Source organism: Triturus cristatus, chromosome 5_2, assembly GCF_964204655.1.
Source record: "Triturus cristatus chromosome 5_2, aTriCri1.1, whole genome shotgun sequence".
Taxonomy (NCBI): Eukaryota; Metazoa; Chordata; class Amphibia; order Caudata; family Salamandridae; genus Triturus; species Triturus cristatus.
The window spans coordinates 43,460,380-43,481,986 of record NC_140588.1 but is presented as its reverse complement, the minus strand read 5'-3'; the positions used below and the strand labels follow the sequence as shown (position 1 = coordinate 43,481,986).

Genomic DNA, 21,607 nt, shown 5'->3' with positions numbered 1-21,607 from the left:
TGAGAGTCATCTTTGCTTTTCTTGGCCCCCCCTGATTGTTCCAGGCCTGCCCTGACTCCTCTGTGTTTAGTGAGTCTCCTGGACCTTGCTGGTACAAACCGTAACCTTCTTTGACCTTCTGCGTGGGTTGCCGTTGCCAAGGCTTGTTGGTGCTCCAGCTGGACACTGACCCCTCAGTACTTGACATCCTTTGTGGGACAGCTCGTATCCGCTCCTGGTTGTCTTCGACATCTCCTGCACCTGGTGGCTGCAGAGTCAAGAACCCCCTCAACGCACCTGAAGCACCCGACATCAGTGGGCATTCGTCTACCGAGCCCCTGGTCACTCCTGAGTGACCCAGACTCTGTCCCCTCTGCTTTAAGGTACTCTTCAACAAGAATCCACCTTTGGATTCCGATGGACACTTTTCTTCTTCCCAGCAGTTGCTCTTCTTCGAAGTCCACCATAGAGATCAACAGCGGTTTCCGACACCACTTCAAACCTATGCACCCTGCTTCCGTGGGATAGATTACTCTGGTACTACGGTATCCACGGGTGGAGTGGCTCACCAACCTCCTAAATTCCGTGGGGTTTCTTCGAAGTCCACTTAAGCTTTAGAACTGCAACGCAACTCTCCCATAGAATTGTAATGCGCACGCATTTGTAATCCCACACTGCACTCGTCCTCCGTGGGGTCCCTACTTACTCATCTTGGGTGGCTCCTTGGGGTCCCAGCGGTTCTACATCCTTTAGACGCTGTTTTGACTCGAGTTGTGGTTCTTATACCACTAATTTAGTATATGGTTGGGGTCTCCCCCTGGAGCCCACTGTGAATTAGTGCTACTTACGACTGTTTCTGTGCTACAGTATTGTGTTCTTGGTGAGAATCTTCGTGTAGAAGAAACTGTGTCATACTTTTAGTGTGTTATACTAATAAATACACATTTGTATAACTACTGTGTGGTTCTCCTTTCATTTAATCAATACTGTGAGGTTACATTCTGGTGAAACAATCTGCTTATCATTCCTTCAAGACTAAGCCTGAAGGCTGCTCTCCACAGCTACCACTTGGATAGCTTTCTAAGGTTATCTTTGACCTCTTAAATCACTATAAGGGTTGTTTGGACTGGTACAGGGTGTCCACTTTAATTGGTGCACAGCATATACCAGGACAACCTCTCACACTAATCCTATGAATGTCTAAGAACCTTCAAATATTGGTAGGTTCACTCAGCCTTTCATCTTTCTGAGGTCCATAAAATGAGTACCAATGAGTCGGGAAGCATTAATCATCTGTTATTGAGCGCCAAGATGCCCACGGGTGAACGTGCGCTTTGCAAGTACACATGTTATGTTATGTTAAATTGCTGCTAGGAACACGTTGATAAAACTGCTTACCACCTTCAGATTTAAGACAACTGGTGGCTCAGAGAGGTGGTCCATGAAAACATTTGTAAGACAAGGTAAAAAAATGATAAATATTTCTCTTTTCTTCCAGGAACAATTATAATGTCTGAAGACTTGAGGGATGCTCTAGATAACATGTACGATGCAAGGATTCCAAAACTATGGTTCAAGATTTCCTGGGAATCGGCGACCTTGGGCTTCTGGTTCACAGAGCTCCTAGAAAGAAATCAGCAGTTTCACACCTGGCTGTTTGAGGGGCGCCCAAATCAGTTTTGGATGACAGGATTTTTCAACCCACAGGTAAAGTAAAAAATCGAAAGCGTCCCACCCAGCTTAGTATCTTGTTCTTATATATGCGACACGTTATGAATGAAATAAAGATAAGGTTGATTGACTTATATCTGAGATACATGTCGAAGTCTATGACCAATGATCCCCTAAATGAAGGGGGTCAGGGGAACGAGAGGAAGGAATTGGCTGCCTGCGTTTCTATTCTCCCACAATGCACTGTAAATCCCAAGTAGCAAACGCGACTAGAATGCCAAAATTAGAATATGAGCCTTGTCTTGGGAATTACCTATATGTTGTGGACACTGATGTCAACTTGTGTCCTAGACAAGGATAGGCCGGGGAATTTCAAAATTTGTAAGACATGGCCTCATAACACCACCTGGGCTGTCATGTTTCATCATCGGCCACCCTCACTCGCCAGGGAATCCTTTAGCAGGGAATCCTTTAGCGGCGAATCCATGGCCACATTCTGCTGCAGCCTTGTTCATGTAGCAGAGAGGCTTGTTAAACGGCCCCTAAGCAGGGACCAGAGCGACATCAGAGGGGAAATGGGCAAGGGGGTGTAAATGATCATGAGGCATTTTTAATTTCTCCTGGAAATCCTCTAGTGACAAGTTGGCCCCCTATGTTTCCCGGGAGTCCTTTTGGAAGGGAGAAAGGAGTGTGATGCAGTGTGAAAGGATAAAAAAAACTCAAACACCTTCCCAAGCGATTATCATTTTTTTAGTGGAAAGGGAAGGACATCATTAAAAACAGACAGGATGCATAAGAGTGGTTATTGCCCCCTACATGGGATGGGTTAGAGTGGTTTATAGTGATTAATACGTGTAGAAGTGCCTTTGACAATGCTGTTAGTGTGGGACGTCACATTAGGCTTTTCTCATACTGATTGTTGATAAATCAAGATAAACAAAAAGCAATGGATGAATTGTTGGAATGAAACTCAGCCACAGGTAATTTAGTCTGGGCTTCATTCTGGTCCATGTTATTGTCATTGCGTCACTACAGGCCAGGCACATTCATATGCAGCTCAGTCGTAGCCATGGCCCTGAGCTATGTAGCGATGCGGATGCTGAGAAGTTGAGTCCCATGTCCATGTGCCAGAGAGACTCACACTGCACCTCCCTGATGAGGCCCAACCAGTGCTCAAACCAGTCTTGGGTGCATGTGTTCCTGTTCACAAGGATCATGGCATTGAAGCATGAGCATGAACCTGTTGCCTATACCATTGCCCTCGATGATGATTAATAAACAAACGATTGATTGTTAATTAACTGTCCACATTGAGACCAACCACTCGACAAAAACGCTACTTTTTACTTTTGATCTAGTGGTTAAACTTGGGGGTTGGCTATGATCTCCTCTAACCATAATTGGTTAGGTCCATCACCAGACTCGGGGCGTTGCGGGTGCTCCCCTAATTGGTTCAGTGGCTGAGCTCGGTTTCAGTTACAGATTAGTCTATTATACCACATTGCACGCTTCTATTATTCCTCACTGTTTTTACCACTGGAGATCTGGTACTTCTGTGTCTGCCTCATGACGACACGTGGGTTGTTTGGTCAGCGTATGAAATCTAACACCTTCAGAACTGTGGTGTGCGGAGGCCTGAGGGGAAATGGGCAGGTCACAGGATGGGCGCGCATCCAGTTGACTCGTATGCAAACTTGATTCACCGTGAAGCAAATACATTGTTGCCTCTCCATTTTTCCTGTATTTGTGTATGAAATGTTGGCAACTGGGCAATGTCTGTGGACCGTCTTCGCAATTAATGGTAGGAATGTGTTGGGCTGGTAGATGATGGGATAGTTTAGGGGTTCTTAAGCTGGTGGCTGACTAATGCTGAGCACACAAGGACAGATGTTGGGGAAAGTTTTATTTTGCTTAATTAGACACTGATGCATAGGCTGTATTTTTTGCTGACTTTTAAATGATTTCGGATTATTGCCTATGATGTTATATAGAGTGGACAAACGTTACACAAATGAATGACATCCCTTCAAATTGTTGAAAAGGGCCTCAAATAGTTCATTTATATTGCCCACCTCACAAGTGCTGGCAGGCCTTGTGTCACGTGGGCCCCCCCTTGAGGGGTGAGGGTATGCCAGAGCCTGCTGTGAGTCCTGAGATGCACCCAGTCCCTGCGAGGATGAGCCAGTGGGATATTTGTGATACAGAAAGATGCAAACATATAGTTTTCCTAAGCCTGTATGGTGGTCACGTTCAAGGTATCCTCTTCTTAGAATGTGTAGCATTAAAAAAATATCCAGCACTTCTCTGTAAAGGTGTTACGTATGATAGCTCCGGGAATTATTATATAGACTAAGAGAAATGGATGGCTGATCAGAATGCACCAGTGGCCAGTAACAGCAAAATGTATGATCGTAAAATCCTGAATTTATTGTTCTTGTGTGTTAGGATTTGTAATAACAACCTATTAAATTATGTCTCAGAAATAATCATCTCTTTGGGGCTGACTTTCTAGACAATTGGAATGTGCAGTAATGCGCTCATTGCTCTGCAGCATTAATCCTGCTCCTGAAATTGGTTTGTAGTTTATTCGGTCTGTCAGATCCTTCCCTCGTTTATGAGATCAATTGCGAGTCTCAGGGGAGACCTTCGTGTAATCTGGGCGCTTTCCTTTCTCGTTCTTCTCAACTTTGCTTAGTTTCAATCCCATTATATGTGAAATACAAGGCAGTCCAGGGTTAGGGGTGTCCAGAAAATAGTTTGAAAATAATCAGGCAGACAATGCAGTGGACAAAGGGTATGTTTTCTAGAAGAAACAGCCTTTACAACGCAGACTTTACCATGCAGGGCCTTTACAACGCAGACTTTACCATGCAGGGCCTTTACAACGCAGACTTTACCATGCAGTGCCTCTACCGCAGTGACGAATGACATGGATAAGGAGTGGCAAGGTGGGGTGCGAGGAGGGGGAAGGGGGCAAAGTGAAGAAAAAAAAAAGTACCATACCTCCTTCCAGCTCCTCATTGTCCCTTGTTGTCGTCCCTCCACTCCCCAGGAACCAGAAAGCAGAACGGGCTCCCATAACCAGCCACAATGCTGCAATGCAGCGTTGTGATTGGTCTGAGCGCCGTGGTTCTGTGCTCAGCCAGGGAATGGGGCCTGGTCAGGCTCTCCACACAAGCTATATTGCGGCCTGCATGGAGAGCATGCAAAGTGCACATGACTACATAGTCATTGTGCACTTGGTAGGATGCCACTACTCCTCCCCTTCTCCGAGAGAAGAGCAGACCTGCCCCGCCCGCCAAGCCACAGCAGGAACAAATAAAATGATAATAACAACCAGTTATTATAATATTATTTTTCCTTTATTTCCACTGCCGAAAGCAGTGGGGCGACGTTCCTCCGCCTTAGCAGAGGAGCCGCCATAGCATGCACATATTTTTTTTAAATAACATGCTTATTATGTTTAGGTGTGGGTAGTGGTAATGGGAGGTGAGGGTAATTTTTAGGCTATGAGCTGATTAGTGGTAAAGGGATGTTAGTTTAATTTGAGGGTTTATCGGGTGGGTATTGGTAAAGGGAGGTAAGGGCAATTTTAGGGCTTAGGGAAGGGTAGTGGGAAAGGGAGATCAGGGTAATTTTAGGGTTTAGAGGTGGACAGTAGTAAAGGGTTAGTGGAAACAGGGGGAAAGGATATTTTTTAGGTTTTAGGGGTAGGCCGTGATAAAGGGAGGTAATGGTAAATTTTAGGCTTTTGGGGTGGATAGTGGTAAAGGGAGATTACGAGTGAAGTAAAAAAAAAAACATCAGGGTTTGGGGAGGTTATAAAAACAAATGTATACATGTATATGAAAGCTATTTAAAAAGTACAAATTAGCCACTCGCCGCTTGGCTCCGCTGGGAGCCCTCGATCAGGGGGATCCGGTGGGCCCCGGGCTTTGAGGATCGGGTCTCGTTATATGCTGACGATATCCTCCTTTATCTTACCTCGCCGCGGCAGTCGCTTAACGTTCTCTTCGATGTTCTGACTTCCTACGGGAGAAATTCGGGTCTCACGATTAACTGGTCTAAATCCTGTGTCTATCCTATCTCCAGTGGCCCCCCTCTCCTGCCGCCTCGGCTTCCGATCCAAATATCTCTGTCCGGCTTTAAATACCTGGGGATACACATCTCGCTGGACCCGGTAGCTCGCTATGAGCACAATCTCCTGCTTCCACTTCGGCGTTTGAGGGAAGACACGGCTCGGTGGTGTAGGCTGCCCCTGTCCCCACTGGGTCGGGCCGCATTGTTTAAAATGATGTCCCTTCCCAGGTTCCTCTATGCACTTCAGAACTCCTTCGACATCATTCCAGTGGCCTACTTTCGGGAAGTAGAGAGCCTGCAGAGGAGACTGGTGTGGGACGGACGGGCGCGTATCGCCCTGGCCAAACTCACTCTCCCCTGGTACGACGGGGGCATCGCGCTTCCCGACATTCGCAGGTATTATTGGGCCTCACAGCTATCAGCCATTAACCATGCCACGTATGCGCCTGGCTTGAACCCGGCGTATGAGATGGATAAATTCCTGCTTCCCGGCGGTAACTATAACAGGGCGCTTTACTCCCGCTCGGCTGGACGGACCCTGACGGGCCCCACTAAGATCGCGGTACGGATTTGGAAGGCGGCCAATGTAGCCATGGGCTGGAGTGAGCGACTGACATGCGCTACTCCTTTATTTGCCTCCGACCGACTGGGAAGCCTCTGGACAACGAAGGGGTTTGACCGTTGGGACACGATTGGCATCAGTAGAGTGGGAGACTTATGGATGAAGGGCGCGGTTAAGACCTTCGCGGCGCTCCAGAGCGAATACGAACTCACGGAAAAGGAGTTCTTCCGATACGCCCAGGTTCGGCATGCCCTGCTCTCTGTCTTTGGGGAGGGGACCAAGATCCCGGCCTCTTCGCCCCTCGAGGACCGCATACTTGATGGTCATGTTCCCGACAGTACTATCTCCTTAATCTATAAAAAACTCATTAATAATCGGGCTGACCTATTGGTGCGCCTTCGGGAGACGTGGACGGGGGACGGGGTGGAATTAGACGACGAGGACTGGCAGTCCGCACTATCGTCCCCCAAGGAAGTCGCCATTCCAGCCCGTCTCCGCCTGGTCCAGTTAAAGATTCTCCACCGGGTGTATGTGACGGGCCCCCGTCTGGTCTCGATGGGATTCTCGGAAGATGGGCTCTGCAAGCGGGGGTGTGGGCTCAGTGCCACCTTTCTCCATATCCTTTGGGAGTGCCGGGAGGTGGCGGAATACTGGCGTCGGGTTCATGGGGTCATGGGACAAGTCACCGGGGTGGCGCTGCTGCCGGAGGTGCGTCGCTGTGTCTTGAATGTGTGGGAGCCCAATGATTATAATGCGGCGCAGACTCGGTGGGCGGCCCTGGGCTACATGATTGCTAAGAGGGATATAGCGCAGCTTTGGGGCTCCCAGCGGCCACCCACCGTGTCAGTATGGAAGGAAAACATGGACTGGTGTATGTTCAGGGAGAAGACGGTATATGTGGCCCGCGGTAAACCCGGGGCATGGGGTAGAATTTGGGGGCAATGGAACGTGTATCGTGGGGGTATCTGTACGCCCCCCCTAGTGGACACCGATATTGCCTTGTCCCCCTGACCCTTGATGGTTCCTTGCGACTGATTGTAATAATCGAATATAGATGTTCCTTTCCCGTTACCCCCCCCCGATCTTTCAGTACTCCCTCCTGTTGATAGCTAATTGAAGGTTTGGAGTAAAAGTCCCCCGGATGTAGCCTGACACACGCTTTTTGCCCGTATGCCTCGCCTTTTGTTTTTTGTTGTTATTTATGTTAAATGTATGTCTCCTGCTTCTCTCGAGCTATCCTGAGCCATTTACGGGGCTGGGCCCCAGGTGTCGCCTACTGCTTTAACTAATGTACGATCCTTTCTGAGTCTAGCGGCCGGCCCTGGTGGTTGTAGGCCCATGCTTGTAACTGCTTTATTGTTTTAATAACAATTTTTGCAAAAAAAAAAAAAAAAAAAAAAAAGTACAAATTATATATATTTATCTTACTTATACTTACAACGTGTGGTAAAGGCATCTGCATGTTAAAGGCTGTGTCGAAAAGGCATGTGTAGTAATTGCATGTGTTGTAAAGTCATACATTCGCATTTCTAGTGTACCAGAGGGCCAATGTACTTAGCCTCGTAAATTAGATGAGAACATTTGAGGTTCCTCTTGGAGGTCTTGTTGCGTCATTCAGGGACAGATGATAAAACGGAAGTTTAGGAATGTCAGTGTTTGTATATTTTGGTGGCGGCGTGATTATAGAATATTAGAGCAAATATTCTTAGAAATGACTGCTTCCCTTTTACAAACTGTCCTTTAGCTCGTACTATTTGATGTACTCAACATTACCCAGTCATTACCATCCAGAAACTACGAAAAACCCTCTAGCGAGAAATGGTCGAGCTGAACATTTTTGAACTGGCTCTTCAATGTGATATCACCTTCCTTACTGTTTTGTTTGTTATGTAAAGAATCTTGATACCAATTGTCTTCTGAGCTACAGAGCACGACGGAAATAAATATAATACATTATTGTATTAGCACATACATTTGGCATGAGAGAGATCTTAACAAGCGTGGTAGGTCACCAGCTGACAGTAGAAGAGTCTTCTCTACCATTCTCAAACCAAAACATTGGGTAGTGAGGTGTTCCATAAAAGACTCCGTTTCAGGGTGTATGTTGAATAAGTAGGTTTATTCTGTAATGCAGACTGTATCCACATCTATGGCTCCATCTCCTCCAAACAGCAGGTCTCAACTGACCGTTTAACATTCCACACATCAAGGATAAATATACAGAACACTCCAGGCCATACACTCTACGTTTCTGTGTACCTGCTAAAATGCCAGGATGCCACACATCTCCTCCTCTTAATAACACAAAAAACATACAAACTATAATACATGGTCCATGACCTCACAAGAGGCTATCTATACATCAAAAAGTCATCACATTTCCTGGTGGATCTTCTCTCTCATTTCTCAGCCCTCCAAGGAGTACTCCCCCTTCCTTGCTTGAAATCCAATGCATCTCTTGATTCCACACATGTGCCTTGGACCGATAAACCTTCTATGGTGACTTTGACCGCTCGGTTAAGATTCCAAATTCAACTGCATTCCAGTCTTACCGCATTATCACATTTTTACACCATTTCAATGGAACACTATATTTAGAAAACGGTCCATGTGTAACAGGTGCTTTCACCTTTACTACATCCCCCACCTTCACATTTACTGTTTTGGCTTCTTTCCTCTTGTCAGTGTGAATTTAGCTTGCCAACACCTTTTCCAATACTCTCCTATTCCACCCCTCATCTTCAACATATTCATCCATACCGCTGCACCTCCTAATCCATGCTAGAGATTACACGGAATTGGCCTTCCTGCCTTTCAACAATTCAAATGGGTTCTTCCCTGTGCTTCCACGGGGTGTCACTCTGTAAATTTCCAACCATTTCTATACCTCTGACATCCAAACCTTACCAGCACGCCTTGATAATTGTATAGCCTCCTTAATGGTGCAAATGATTCTCTCCACAGTACCACTGGTTTATGGGTTGGGACAGCGCAGACCTTTTATGTACAATACCTCTCCTGCACAAAAACTCCTCCATTGCAACTGAAGTAAACTGCACTCCATTGTCCATCAGCACTGATTCTGGTAAGCCTTCCCTTGCAAACACCTGCATCAGAGACTCGATCGCCTTCTGTGACATAACCTCATTAACAGTCATCAACTCGAGCCAACAGGAAATCCAACACAATTATAAACTTCTTGTTCTTATTAATGGTGAGGGGTCCCAAAATATCTCCAGACACTTCATTCCGAGCTTTCTTCGTCACATTCCTCACCACCATGAGTTGTTCTCTCATCTTACATAGTCACCCATACAACACTCCAAACACTCTCTCACCTTTCTCTTGATTATTCTTTCCATACCAGCCCACCAATAATCTACTCTCAGTCGCTCCTTAGATCTAAAAATACCCCCTGTTCTCATGCGCCATTTGTATCAACCTTTCTCTCACAACACCAGGAGGCACTAATCTAGTACTTCTAAAAAACAAACCATTGTCACTGGATAACTCATTCCTGACACACCAATACAATTTTACCTCACTATCTAATAATCTCTTGTCACCCCAGCCATTTTCTAACTTAAGCACCATACCTAACAAAACCTTGTCCTTACCAACTTCATTTCTCCAATCTTCTTCACCAATTACACCTTCCATTACCACACACACAATTTCCTCATCAATGGATTCTTCATCTACTTCAAAATGATCCATCTTTACCATCCTGGACAAACAGTCAGCCGCTGTGTTATTCTTCCCTGGGATGTGAATGACTTGAAACTCATATTCCTGTAATGCCACAACCCATCTAGCAATCCTGTTAGAAACATTGTCTACCGTTATCTTCATAAACAGCTCCTTAAAAGGCCTATGATCTGTTCTTAAAGTAAACTTCCTGCCCCACAATTTTTTTTAAACTTCCTTATTGCCCATAAAATGGCAAGAGCCTCATGCTCAATCACTGAATACCTACACTCCGAAGGTCTTAACCCACCTTGTCTCCACTGAATAAAAGTTGCCCCTAATCCTTTTACACTTGCATCTGTGCAAATTATATTCTCATATTCAGGACAAAACCTTTTCAGACGTTGAGCATTCTGTAATTCCTCCTTCAAGCCAACAAACTGTTCATCTCATTCATCACACCACTTGAACTGCACATTTCTTTTAAGTAACGCATGTAACTTGATTGTCTTTTCCGAAAATTTCCACACATAGTTGCTATAAAACTTCACTAATCCCAGGGAAGAATCAAATTCTTCCTTACTTTGCGGGACTGCCCTCTCCATGGTCATCTTTACCAAGTCAGGCTTGGGCTTTAAACCATCTTTCAATAAGGTGCAACCTAAACAAATCTAACTCCTTTCTGTGAAATTATCCCAACCTTAAGCGTCAAACCGTTCTCCTTCAATTTATGCAATTTAGCTCAACTAACTATAACAGGCGAATTTCTCTGGATTTATATGAGTCAAATGTCCAACTAACTATAACGTCCCTGAAACCTATGGTTTTTTCAGTGAATTTCTAAGGTTTTTTTAAATGCTTATTTCTAACTATAACGTCTGTAAAACCTATGGTTTTTTCAGTGAATTTCGAAGGTTTTTTAAATGTTGATTTCATATTTTAATATTTATAAAACCTATATTTTTTCAAATAGTTTTTTTTAAATTTTGCAACTCTATCATCCTTTTTTTGAGAAAACTACAGTCCCGTACCGGTAGTCTACCAAGTTCGATCAACACGCGAATCCTGTCCACCACATTTAAATGATGCGCATTTCGTATTCGACGGGTTTGTGGCACCACGTCCTGTGTAACAACATGTACATATGAGGTTGCGCCAGCTGCTACTTTGGTATGCGACGGGTACGCACTACCAAGCCACGCATTGCGTCATGTACATATAGGGTCGTGCCCGCTGCATGTTGCGTATGCGACGAGTGCACGCTGCCACGCCCTGTGTCACATCATAGACGTACGATTTCGTGCCGCATAAGCCATTCCCTCATTTTTGTTTGTCTCAAAACTATATCTAAAAAACTTTAAAGTGTATATGACTGCAAGCGATAATTAAAAATATTTTAAACAGTTATATATTTCTAACTCTAATAAACTTATATTATAATAAATATATTTTCTCAAAATCACATCGGGTGCGGTGTCATTGCGCACTGGCTGCGTGATTGCCATGTAACCATAAAAAAAAAAGCATTTCATTAGTTCATAACATTTCCCATTGTAATAGTTCGAAAACGCCACCCATTTTAGTCAATATCTGTACTGCATTTCATGACACACACCTCTTCTGCTTAGAGAGCTTTGTTCAAAACTTTTTGCAATATACACATATCTTACACTACACACAACATGCAACCATGATTTTCATCAATATTCATGCTCTGTAAAGTAGCCTTCCACCTATGATACCCATACACCTAAAAGTTACATTACCGAAATGTTCTCCAATACCACAGGTCACATGGTTCAATACGCTGTCCACAACACAACGTAATATAGTACGACCCAGAGACAGTATCATGCATAGATAATGAACACATGGACACAGATAGATAGTGGAAGTGGATACGGGCACGTACGCTCGACTCCGTTTTATTACCATGGTGAAATATCCAGTGACGTCTGTGCTGGATGTGTGTGCGGTAAGTCTAAACCAGCCTTCAGACAATGGTTGCTGCTAGCATCAACTACAACAGTAATCATTGGATCACACACAGAGATTCAATATTAAAATAATCAATAATTTATGCTGCAGTAAGGTAGGGACAGTAGATGTGAAATAATACAGAAATAATTCCATCGTAAAAGAACAACAACTTGTGGTATACTGACACACAATCAATAGAGCTGAAATAATACACAAAAAGATCATATCCTAAACGCTCCATCAGTTCTAGTGCACTCACATAACCGCATCAAAAGCATTCAGAATGTGCACAGCCACCGATAATGCGTGCTGCAGACAGGCCGTACTAGGAGCAATATCTGTTGCCATCAACACTGCATCATCTGCAGTGCCGACTCAATCTGAATTATGAACACTGCTGTCTGCAGTGTAGGCCATAGAGAGCGGTCACAAAGGACCCACAGATACGTAAAGTGACTTCACCTACCCAGTTTGTCATCAGCGAAGCAACAAAAAAGAGTCTGCAAAGCATGCAATGATACATATGCATGGTGCAGACAGTACACACTAGAGTTAATGTATTTTCCTACAGGACTATCTCATCTACAATAGCGACTCAATCTCAATTGTGAACACTGCTGTCTGCAGTGTAGGCCAGAGTGAGCGGTCACAAGGGCCCACAGCCACATGGCATTCACTTGAGCTCTACAGTTTGCAATACACAAACTAAAAAGAAACGTGTGCAGAGCCTGCAATGATGCATATGAGTGGTGCCGACAGAGCGCACTGGAGCAATATCTTTTCCTACAGGACTGCATCATCTACAATACGGACTCAATGTCAAATGTGGACACAGAAGTCTGCAGTATAGGCCAGAGAGAGCGTTCAGCAAGGGCCCACAGCCACGTGGCATTGACATGACCTCTACAGTTTGCAATACACAAAGCAAAAAAAAACGTTTACAGAGCCTACAATGAGGCGTATGAGTGCTGCAGACAGAGCACACTGGAGCAATGTCTTTTCCTACAGAACTACCTAATTTACAATAGCGACTCCATCTGAATTCTGAACACTGCTGTCTGCAGTGTAGGCCAGAGAGAGCAGTCAGCAAGAGCCCACAGCCACCTGGCATTCACTTGAGCTCTACAGTTTGCAATACACGAAGTAAAAAAACGTGTGCAGATCCTGCAATGATGCATATCATTGGTGCAGACAGAGCGCACTGGAGCAATGTCTTTTCTTACAGGACTGCATCATCTATAATTTCGACTCAATGTCAAATGTGGACACTGAAGTCTGCAGTATAGGCCAGAGAGAGCGTTCAGCAAGGGCCCACAGCCACGTGGCATTCACTTGACTTCTTCAGTTTGCAATACACGAAGCAAAAAAAACGTGTGCGGAGCCTGCAATGAAGCATATCAGTGGCGCAGACAGAGCGCACTGGAGCAATGTCTTTTCCTACAGGACTGCATCATCTATAATACCGACTCAATGTCAAATATGGACACTGAAGTCTGCAGTATAGGCCAGAGAGAGCGGTCAGCAAGGGCCCACAGCCACGTGGCATTGACTTGAGCTCTACGGTTTGCAATACACAAACCAAAAAAAGTGTGCAGAGCCCACAATGATGCGTATGAGTAGTGCAGACAGAGCACACTGGAGCAATGTCTTTTCCTACAGGACTGCATCATCTACAATACCGATTCAATGTCAAATGTGAACACTGAAGTCTGCAGTATAGGCCAGAGAGAGCGTAGCAAGGGCCCACAGTCACGTAGCATTGACTTGAGCTCTACAGTTTGCAATACAAGAAGCAAAGAAAACGTGTGCGAAAACTGCAATGATGCGTATGAGTGGTGCAGGCAGAGCACACTACAGCAATCTCTTCTCTTACAGGACTGCATCATCTACAATAGCAACTCGATCTGAATTGTGAACACTACTGTCTGCATTGTTAATTAAAAGTAGTACTCACACACACAACCATCAATACTTTTTCTCACGCCTTCTTTACAAAATAAAACAACATAAATTACAGAGAACTCTACAATGAATAAATCAAAACAATTCGAATTGGGATTTCATCTCTCCACAGTCTACACTATTCACTGTTCCTTTGGACTTCCAAGATAAATTTGATCATTTCACTAAACCTATAACTGATATAAAAAAACGTCTTGAAGCAAGTATACCAAAACAATATTTTGTATGTTTCAATAGACGTTCTAATTACTTAACTATTGGATTCTGTCATTAAACAATCACCACGCAATCTAAATTGTGACCCCTGCGAACTGCAGTCTACACCAAATCCAGTGGTCATTCACAACTCACAGCCACATACAGTTGGATTCGTAAGCACGAAGTTGGTTGCACCTGATCAGAGGGGGTACACAAAAATCATCACAGACTTTAACTGATGACATCCTCAATCATAGAATCAAGACCCCATTTCACTGTTTGCACCTGCTGTAACAAAGTATACTCCACCGACTACTGTCAACCAAGCCCAATAATCATGTGCAGCAGTTAGCTATGGAAACACAGACTGTGTTGCACCTCCACACACGAACTTCTGAAAAAAGCAAGCAACAGGTAATATCAGACATCATTCATTGTGGGATCAAGACACCTTTCCACAGTTGGGACCTAAAATTGGATGAACCTGATCGAAGAGAGTACCTTCATCTCCACTCTCAAATGCAGTTCTAATATCATCCATTGTGGAGTCAACACTCCGTTCTACTTTTGGAACCTAGAGTTGGTTGCAGCTGGTAGAAGGGAATACCTCCATCTCCACTCTCAGATACAGTTCTAACATCATCCATTGTGGGATCAACACACCATTCCACTGTTGGGACCTAGAGTTGCTTGCACCTCATCGGAGGGGGTACACAGAAATCATCACAAACTGTAACTTCTAACATCCTCAATCATATCATTAACACCCCATTTCACTGTTTGGACCTGCCCTACCGCGGTGTATTCCAGCAGTACCCATCAACTAAGCCCAATAACCATGTGCAGCACTTAACTACAGAAGCACAGAATCTGATGCGCCTCAACAGATGGAGTTGTGTGAAAAACCAGCAACAGGTAATGTCAGACATCGTCCATTGTGTGATCAATACACCATTCCACTGTTGGTACCTAGAGTTGGTTGCGCCTCATCAGAAGCTATACACAAAAATCATCACACACTTTAACTTCTGACATCCTCAATCATAGAATTAAGACCTTGTTTCACAGTTCGAACATGCTGTACCGCTGTGTACTCCAGCAACTGCAATAAACCATGCCTAATAATAATGTGCAGCAGTTAACTACAGAAGCACAGAGTCTAATCCACCTCAACGGAAGGAGTTCTATAAAAATTAAGCAGAATGTAATATCGGACATCTTCCATTGTGGAATCGAGACAACGTTCCACTGTTGCAACATAGAGTTGGTTCCACCTGGTCAAAGGGAGTACCTTCATCGTCACTCTCAGATGCAGTTCTAACATAATCCATTATGGCATCAAGACACCGTTCCACTATTGGGACCCAGAGTTGGTTGCAGCTGGTCAAAGGGAGTACCTCCATCTCCACTCGCAGATGCAGTTCTGACATCGTCCATTGTGGGATCAAGACACCGTTCGACTGTTCGGACCTAGAGTTGGTTGCACCTGATCGGAGGACGTACCTTCATCTCCACTCTCAGATGCAGTTCTAACATCGTCCATTGTGATATCAAGACACCGTTCCACTGTTCGGACCTGCTGTACCGCGGTGTACCCCACCGACTGCAGTCAGCCAACCCCTATAATCATGTGCAGCAGTTAGCTACGGAAGCACAGAGTCTGATGCACCTCAACGGAGGGAGTTCCCTGAAAACTCAGAAGCAGGTAATATCGGACATCATCCATTCTGGGATCAAGACACCGTTCCACTGTTGGGACCCAAAGTTGATTGCACCTAATCGGAGGGGGTACACCGAAATCATCAAAGACTTTAACTTCTGACATCCTCAATCATAGAATCAAGATCCCGTTTCATTGTTCGGACCTTCTATACCGCGGTGCACTCCACCGACTGCAGTCAACAAAGCCCAATAATCCTGTACAGCAGTTAGCTACGGAAGCACAGAGTGTGATGCACCTCAACGGAGGGAGTTCTCTGAAAACTCAGCAGCAGGTAATATCGGACATCGTCCATTATGGGATCAAGACACCATTCCACTGTTGGGACCCAGAGTTGGTTGCAGCTGGTCGAAGGGAGTACCTTCATCTCCATTCTCAGATACAGTTCTAACATCGTCCACTATGGTATCAAAACACCTTTCCACTGTCGTTACCTGTCGGACTACTGTGTTACTATTATACAGAGCACTCCACGCTCCTGGGCCTCAGGCTGGGCTCTGTGTGCCTGTGTCGTGGTAGCCAGCGTTAATCTCAGGAGCCTTCCGAGCTCGCAGACCTCGGCCCAGGACCTTCCACTGGCACGTGGTCGGCGCTCTTTCACATACAACGGTGTTGAAAAGTGAACTGTGGGGCATATATGCGTCACAGCGGCCATGGCGGTTTCTGAGTACCAGCAGGCTGAGAGCATCATTCACGCACCCACCTTCGCTCACAGCGTCAGCCTCATGGCGGTGTAAGCTGCGCAGACCTGGCAGACACATTTGCCAATCCGGAAGAGAACCACACCCAAAGAAACGTGCCTTTTATTCATACCCCTACAATAGGCTTGCGTACGGCGAGCCAGCCCACTTCCCTAAACATTTGGGGGGGGAGACACGTACGCACTACCATTCCGTAATCTTCCCTACTGACTACTATCATGGTTGCGTCCACTGTCCACTTCACTCAATAGACCATCAGTGTATGTTAACATGTACATGTCTATGCTCTGCATACTCAAGTCTGTCCAGCACATCCCCTCAAGGCTTTGCATTGTATACTTTTATAATCGAGAATTACTTGCCACCTTCGCACATACTTTGCTCCCATCTCTCCCCGCATTCTGCATTGTGGGGCAGAGGTGCCATGCCATGTTTGGTTTGTGTACATGGCTAGCCATGGTTCTCACAGTACGTAGTGTTGTTGTGTCTGCTAGGTGTACTTGCTGTTTGTAATGTTGTATGTGATTATATGAAGTAGCGCGTTTATGCACGAGCTGTGGTTTCTCCCATTTACATATCGCTGTTTTAAGGAGCATACAGAAGTTTTTCTCACAGGTGAAAAGTGCGACCACAATGGCAGTCATTCATTACTATCCAAGAATGTCCAACTACACAGCGCTTCTAAGCTTACAGCCCCCAATCTTGCGTCCTTTCTTAAAAGGACGCCAACTCCCACAATAAGACCAACATTCACACAGCTTTCTAACTGCAGTTATCTGCTTCTCAATAACATGCACTCCTACGGAATGTGAGCTGGCATACCGTATGTCCTTACTGTTTCAAACCGAGTAACTTCCTGTGGCAATGTCTATTCCCACCCACACAAACTAACTCCCAAACTTCAACTTGGCCTTCAATCCCTACTTTGAGAACAGATTTCATTAAACAAACCAAACTGAAAGCGCTTTTGTTCACAACAGAAGTGTCCCTCACTTCTGCAAAAGAAATTTATCGACTGCAGATACCACGAAATTCAAGTAAAATACACTCCCTTTTAAATACGAACCTCCCATTAAACGTTGTGAATTGTTACACAATTTTCAACACATGTCACACTCAAGGTCTGGCACACTTTTTTAACACGGTCTCCTACAGCCTTCTAGCACGCTTTCAAACTGTTCTTCTTTTAATACCAGACTACATTCAGACATTCTTTCGATCATCTCTGGAATAACAGGAATAGTGCCCATAATTCTCACCCTCTTTGCCGCCATCCTACTACTAATTCTACTTCTAGAAATGGCTACGCTCTCTATGGTAACAACTATGTCCGACAGAATACACCTCTACGCCAAGCTACATCAATACTGTAAAAAAACAGAAAAACTTTTCTGCTGCCTGCCTCTATCTATTATCGGAGCTAGCTAGAACATAACATTTATCTACACTTATGCAATATGCGTACAACCATCATTTGATTGCAAAACTTGCCCATTCGACTGGCGAATGGATGTATGCCTTGCCTACATCTCAACAATCGCTCCAGATATCCAGCAGGTAATGGAGTATCTTGAAAACTATGAACGTGATTGTTCTGGCAGCGGAGCAATCGCGAATGCAATGCAAAAAGGAATCGCAGCGCAATGGGATTTCTGCGCAGCCGCGGAAGATCTCCTGCAACGTGCGACCTTTCACAACATCGCCGATTGCCTGCCCATTCAAATTACCGCTCCAACATTCAATGAACATTACTGTCCCTTCGAGGATATAAATTGGATCGCTTCGCTTTCTCACACAATGGCAACAATAGCCTCTTGGAACATTACGCATCTCAAGCAGCTGAAGAACTTCTGGACTGGAATCTCCAAGACTTGTAAGAAACTCACATTATTCTTGAATGGATTTTTTTTCCATATTTTTTTACTTTTTCCTTTAAATTTTTTATAATACACTTCAATCCTACTACTTTGATATAATAACTTTCTAAGTATACTCAGACATTTGAACTCTATCCTCATTATTACCCCTTACGTCTCCAGTCTAACCAGGAATCAGTGATGTATGGTCTATGCAAATATGCTATTTACTTCAAAATTAACCTAAACCCGACACCCATTTAGAAACCACGTCTATTCTTTGTGCACACACCTCTCTGCCTGCCTGTTATTCACAAAGCCCTTTCACACAATGTTACTCAAAGTTAGCCTCTGCTCAGAACCTCATGATAAAAATGTAAAAAGATTACTTTGTTTAGGAACTGGTTGGGACAGTGTGGTAATCGTAAACTACCTTTATTTTCATTATACAATATATTTATTCATGTCTAATAGCTATTCTGTAGGTCACATAGAACTGTAACATATAATGTGCAATTCACTGATGCAAGAGCTTCGTTTTGACTACAGCAGAAGAAATTGGAGGTTGTCTAAGCTCGATGCCTTAGCTCTCTACACAAGAATGTTTTTTTGAAACAGCTGAAGACAATAATGTACGGTTTGACTACTAAGGTTTTTATTTCTTTCTCTTCTTAAATGATACATGTGGTAATCGTATCCTACCTTTATTTTCTTTATAGAATGTAGAGTCATTCAAGTATAATAGCTATTGTTTATTTCACATGCAACTGTAACATGTAATATACAATTCACCGATGCCGGAGCTTACGTTTGAATACAGCAGAAGTGGTTCAACTTTGCATCAGCTGGATACCCTAGCTCTTGCACCAGTGGGTCCAATTATGGCACTGAAATAAAGACACTTTCTATATAATTTTCAAACTCCATCCCTTTATTACACACAACTACTTTCTTAGACACTACTCATTTTACCATTTTCATTCTCTGGCATTGCAACATTCTGCATTATATTCTTCACGATTATTCCTTTATTCCTGCTTCCTAAAACACTATATTCCACTCTTCAGACCAATAGGGATGAGTAGTTCATTTCACACTCCCTGTATAGAATAAACGCACACTAACACTACTTACACAGGTATGCAACAGCGGCCAGTATCCGACAGCGCCCAGAGCACATCACTTCACAGCAATAAACTCACGACTTACACTCACAGTTTCATCCCCGAGTCTTCATACTGATACCAGTAAGTACTTTGCTTCCCACTCCCGCTATACTCTAAACGCATACTAACACCACTTGCACACATATGCTACAGCGCCCACTATGCTACAGCGGCCAGAGCACATCACTTTACAGTACTCAGCTCACAGTTTAAATGCACGGTTTCATCCCAGACTCTACCGGCACCTCACCTCAGCACCATCTCACAGATGAATGTAAAAAAAAAAAAAAAATGTAAAAAAAAAAAACACTGGCCATGCCCTGGGGGATGGGGTCCCCAGGGCCTATAAAATAGAAGAGGACGGGGGGCCACACAGCTCCCTTCTTAACAAAAATATTTTAAAAAAGGCCGGCATCGCCGGGGCCCCGCCCCCTCCCAGCAACACTCTGCAAACGCGCCCTGTAGCTCGTTTTAAGTTGTGGAATTAATTCCCCTTCAATCCTGAAGGCCCGTGGGGGCCAACTGGCCCACCAGGTATCTCCAGTAAGCGCCACAGGCCTGCGTTGCATAGAGGTGGTCTAGGCCATGCCTCTTTTAACACCTCTCTGCAACGCAGCTCTGTGGCGCTTACTGAAGGTACCTTTTGAGCTAGTTGGACCCCAGGGACCCTCAGGATTCAAGGGGACTTTATCCCCAACTTAAAACGTGCTACTGGGCGCGTTTGCACAGTGGTGAAGGGAGGGGGCAGGGCCTGAGGTGACATGTGTGCAAACCTGCCCTGTGGCGCATTTTAAGTTGGGAATTAATTCCTCTTCAATCCTGAGGGTCCCTGGGGGCCAACAACCCCACCAGGTACCTCCAGTAAGCGCCACTACGCTGCGTTGCAGAGAGGTGAGTGAGTGGATGTGTGTGTAAACCTAAGAATCAGTGAGTGGGTATGTAGTTATTGGTGTTAGAGTGTCTATGGTTTTGAGAATGGCAGTCTGTAATTTAGAATGGGTGTATCAAAGGTTATATTAGGGCGTGAGAAGATGCATCAATTTATCAGATGGATGATGTCATCAGTGATGTCATCAGTGATGTCATTTGAGATGTCATCAGTGATGTCATCAGTGATGTCACTGACCATGTCATGGGTGATGTAATATGTGACGTCATCAGCAGTGCATTGCGGGCGCCTGAATTATAGTTAGCTGAACTAACTATAACAGGGGAACTTCTATGGTTTTGTACGAGTGAAATTTCCAACTAAGTATAAATTTCCCTAAAACCTATGTTTTTTTCAGTGAATTTCTAAGGTTTTTTAAATGCTAATTTCTAACTATATCGTGCCTGAAACCTATGGTTTTTTCAGTGAATATATATATATATCAGCTACACAGATGCGGAGCACTCATGGGACACTTTTAATTTGATTTTAATTGAGCAAATGCATTTCAGCACTTTGCCTTCTTCAGTGCTCATCAACTCAGCCCTTAATCATAACGTACATTTAAATGCCATCAGAAGAAATTTAATTGAGAAAACACAGAAACATGGCCAGCAACGAAGGATTAACAAAGTCTTGGTTACAATACCAGTTTCACTGGCTGCCATGTCTGTGTGTATTTTTTTGCTTCCAGCCATATGGTAAACATTTCGTTTTTCGTATTCCCAGTCTCTTATAGACAATTGAAACATTACCTGTTGTATAGAGGGAAGAAACTGAAATGCCTGATGTCACTCACACACAGCATGATTCATGTAGTCCTTCGTGAAAAAACGGCCACTGTGTCTCCAAATGACGGTGCTAATGTTGGCTATATTTCAGTCCCTCACCACTGCCAAGGTTTCAAATGTTAACCACTCCTAAAGGCTTGGGTCTGTATGACTCCAGCCTCCAATTCGATAATTGACAGCATATTCAGACTGGTAGGAAAAGCTTTCCCATTTATCCATAGCGGGTCTGGCAGGAATTCAAATAACTGCTCCAGGTATCGCCCCAACTGTCGAACTCCCGGGCGGGTGCTGTAATCCACTAGCGTGAGAGTGACCTCACATAAAAA

At 44.4% G+C, this 21,607-nt stretch overlaps 1 protein-coding gene across 1 annotated transcript in view; it reads left to right on the top strand.

Moving 5' to 3' along the window:
* The window catches only part of LOC146822633 (dynein axonemal heavy chain 5-like), a 971,002-nt gene that overhangs the window by 915,795 nt on the left and 33,600 nt on the right, over nt 1-21,607 (top strand). Inside the window, exon 74 of the mRNA XM_085606815.1 lies at nt 1,478-1,686. Coding sequence (XP_085462941.1) covers nt 1,478-1,686 — 209 coding nt within the window. The remainder of the gene's footprint in view (nt 1-1,477; nt 1,687-21,607) is intronic.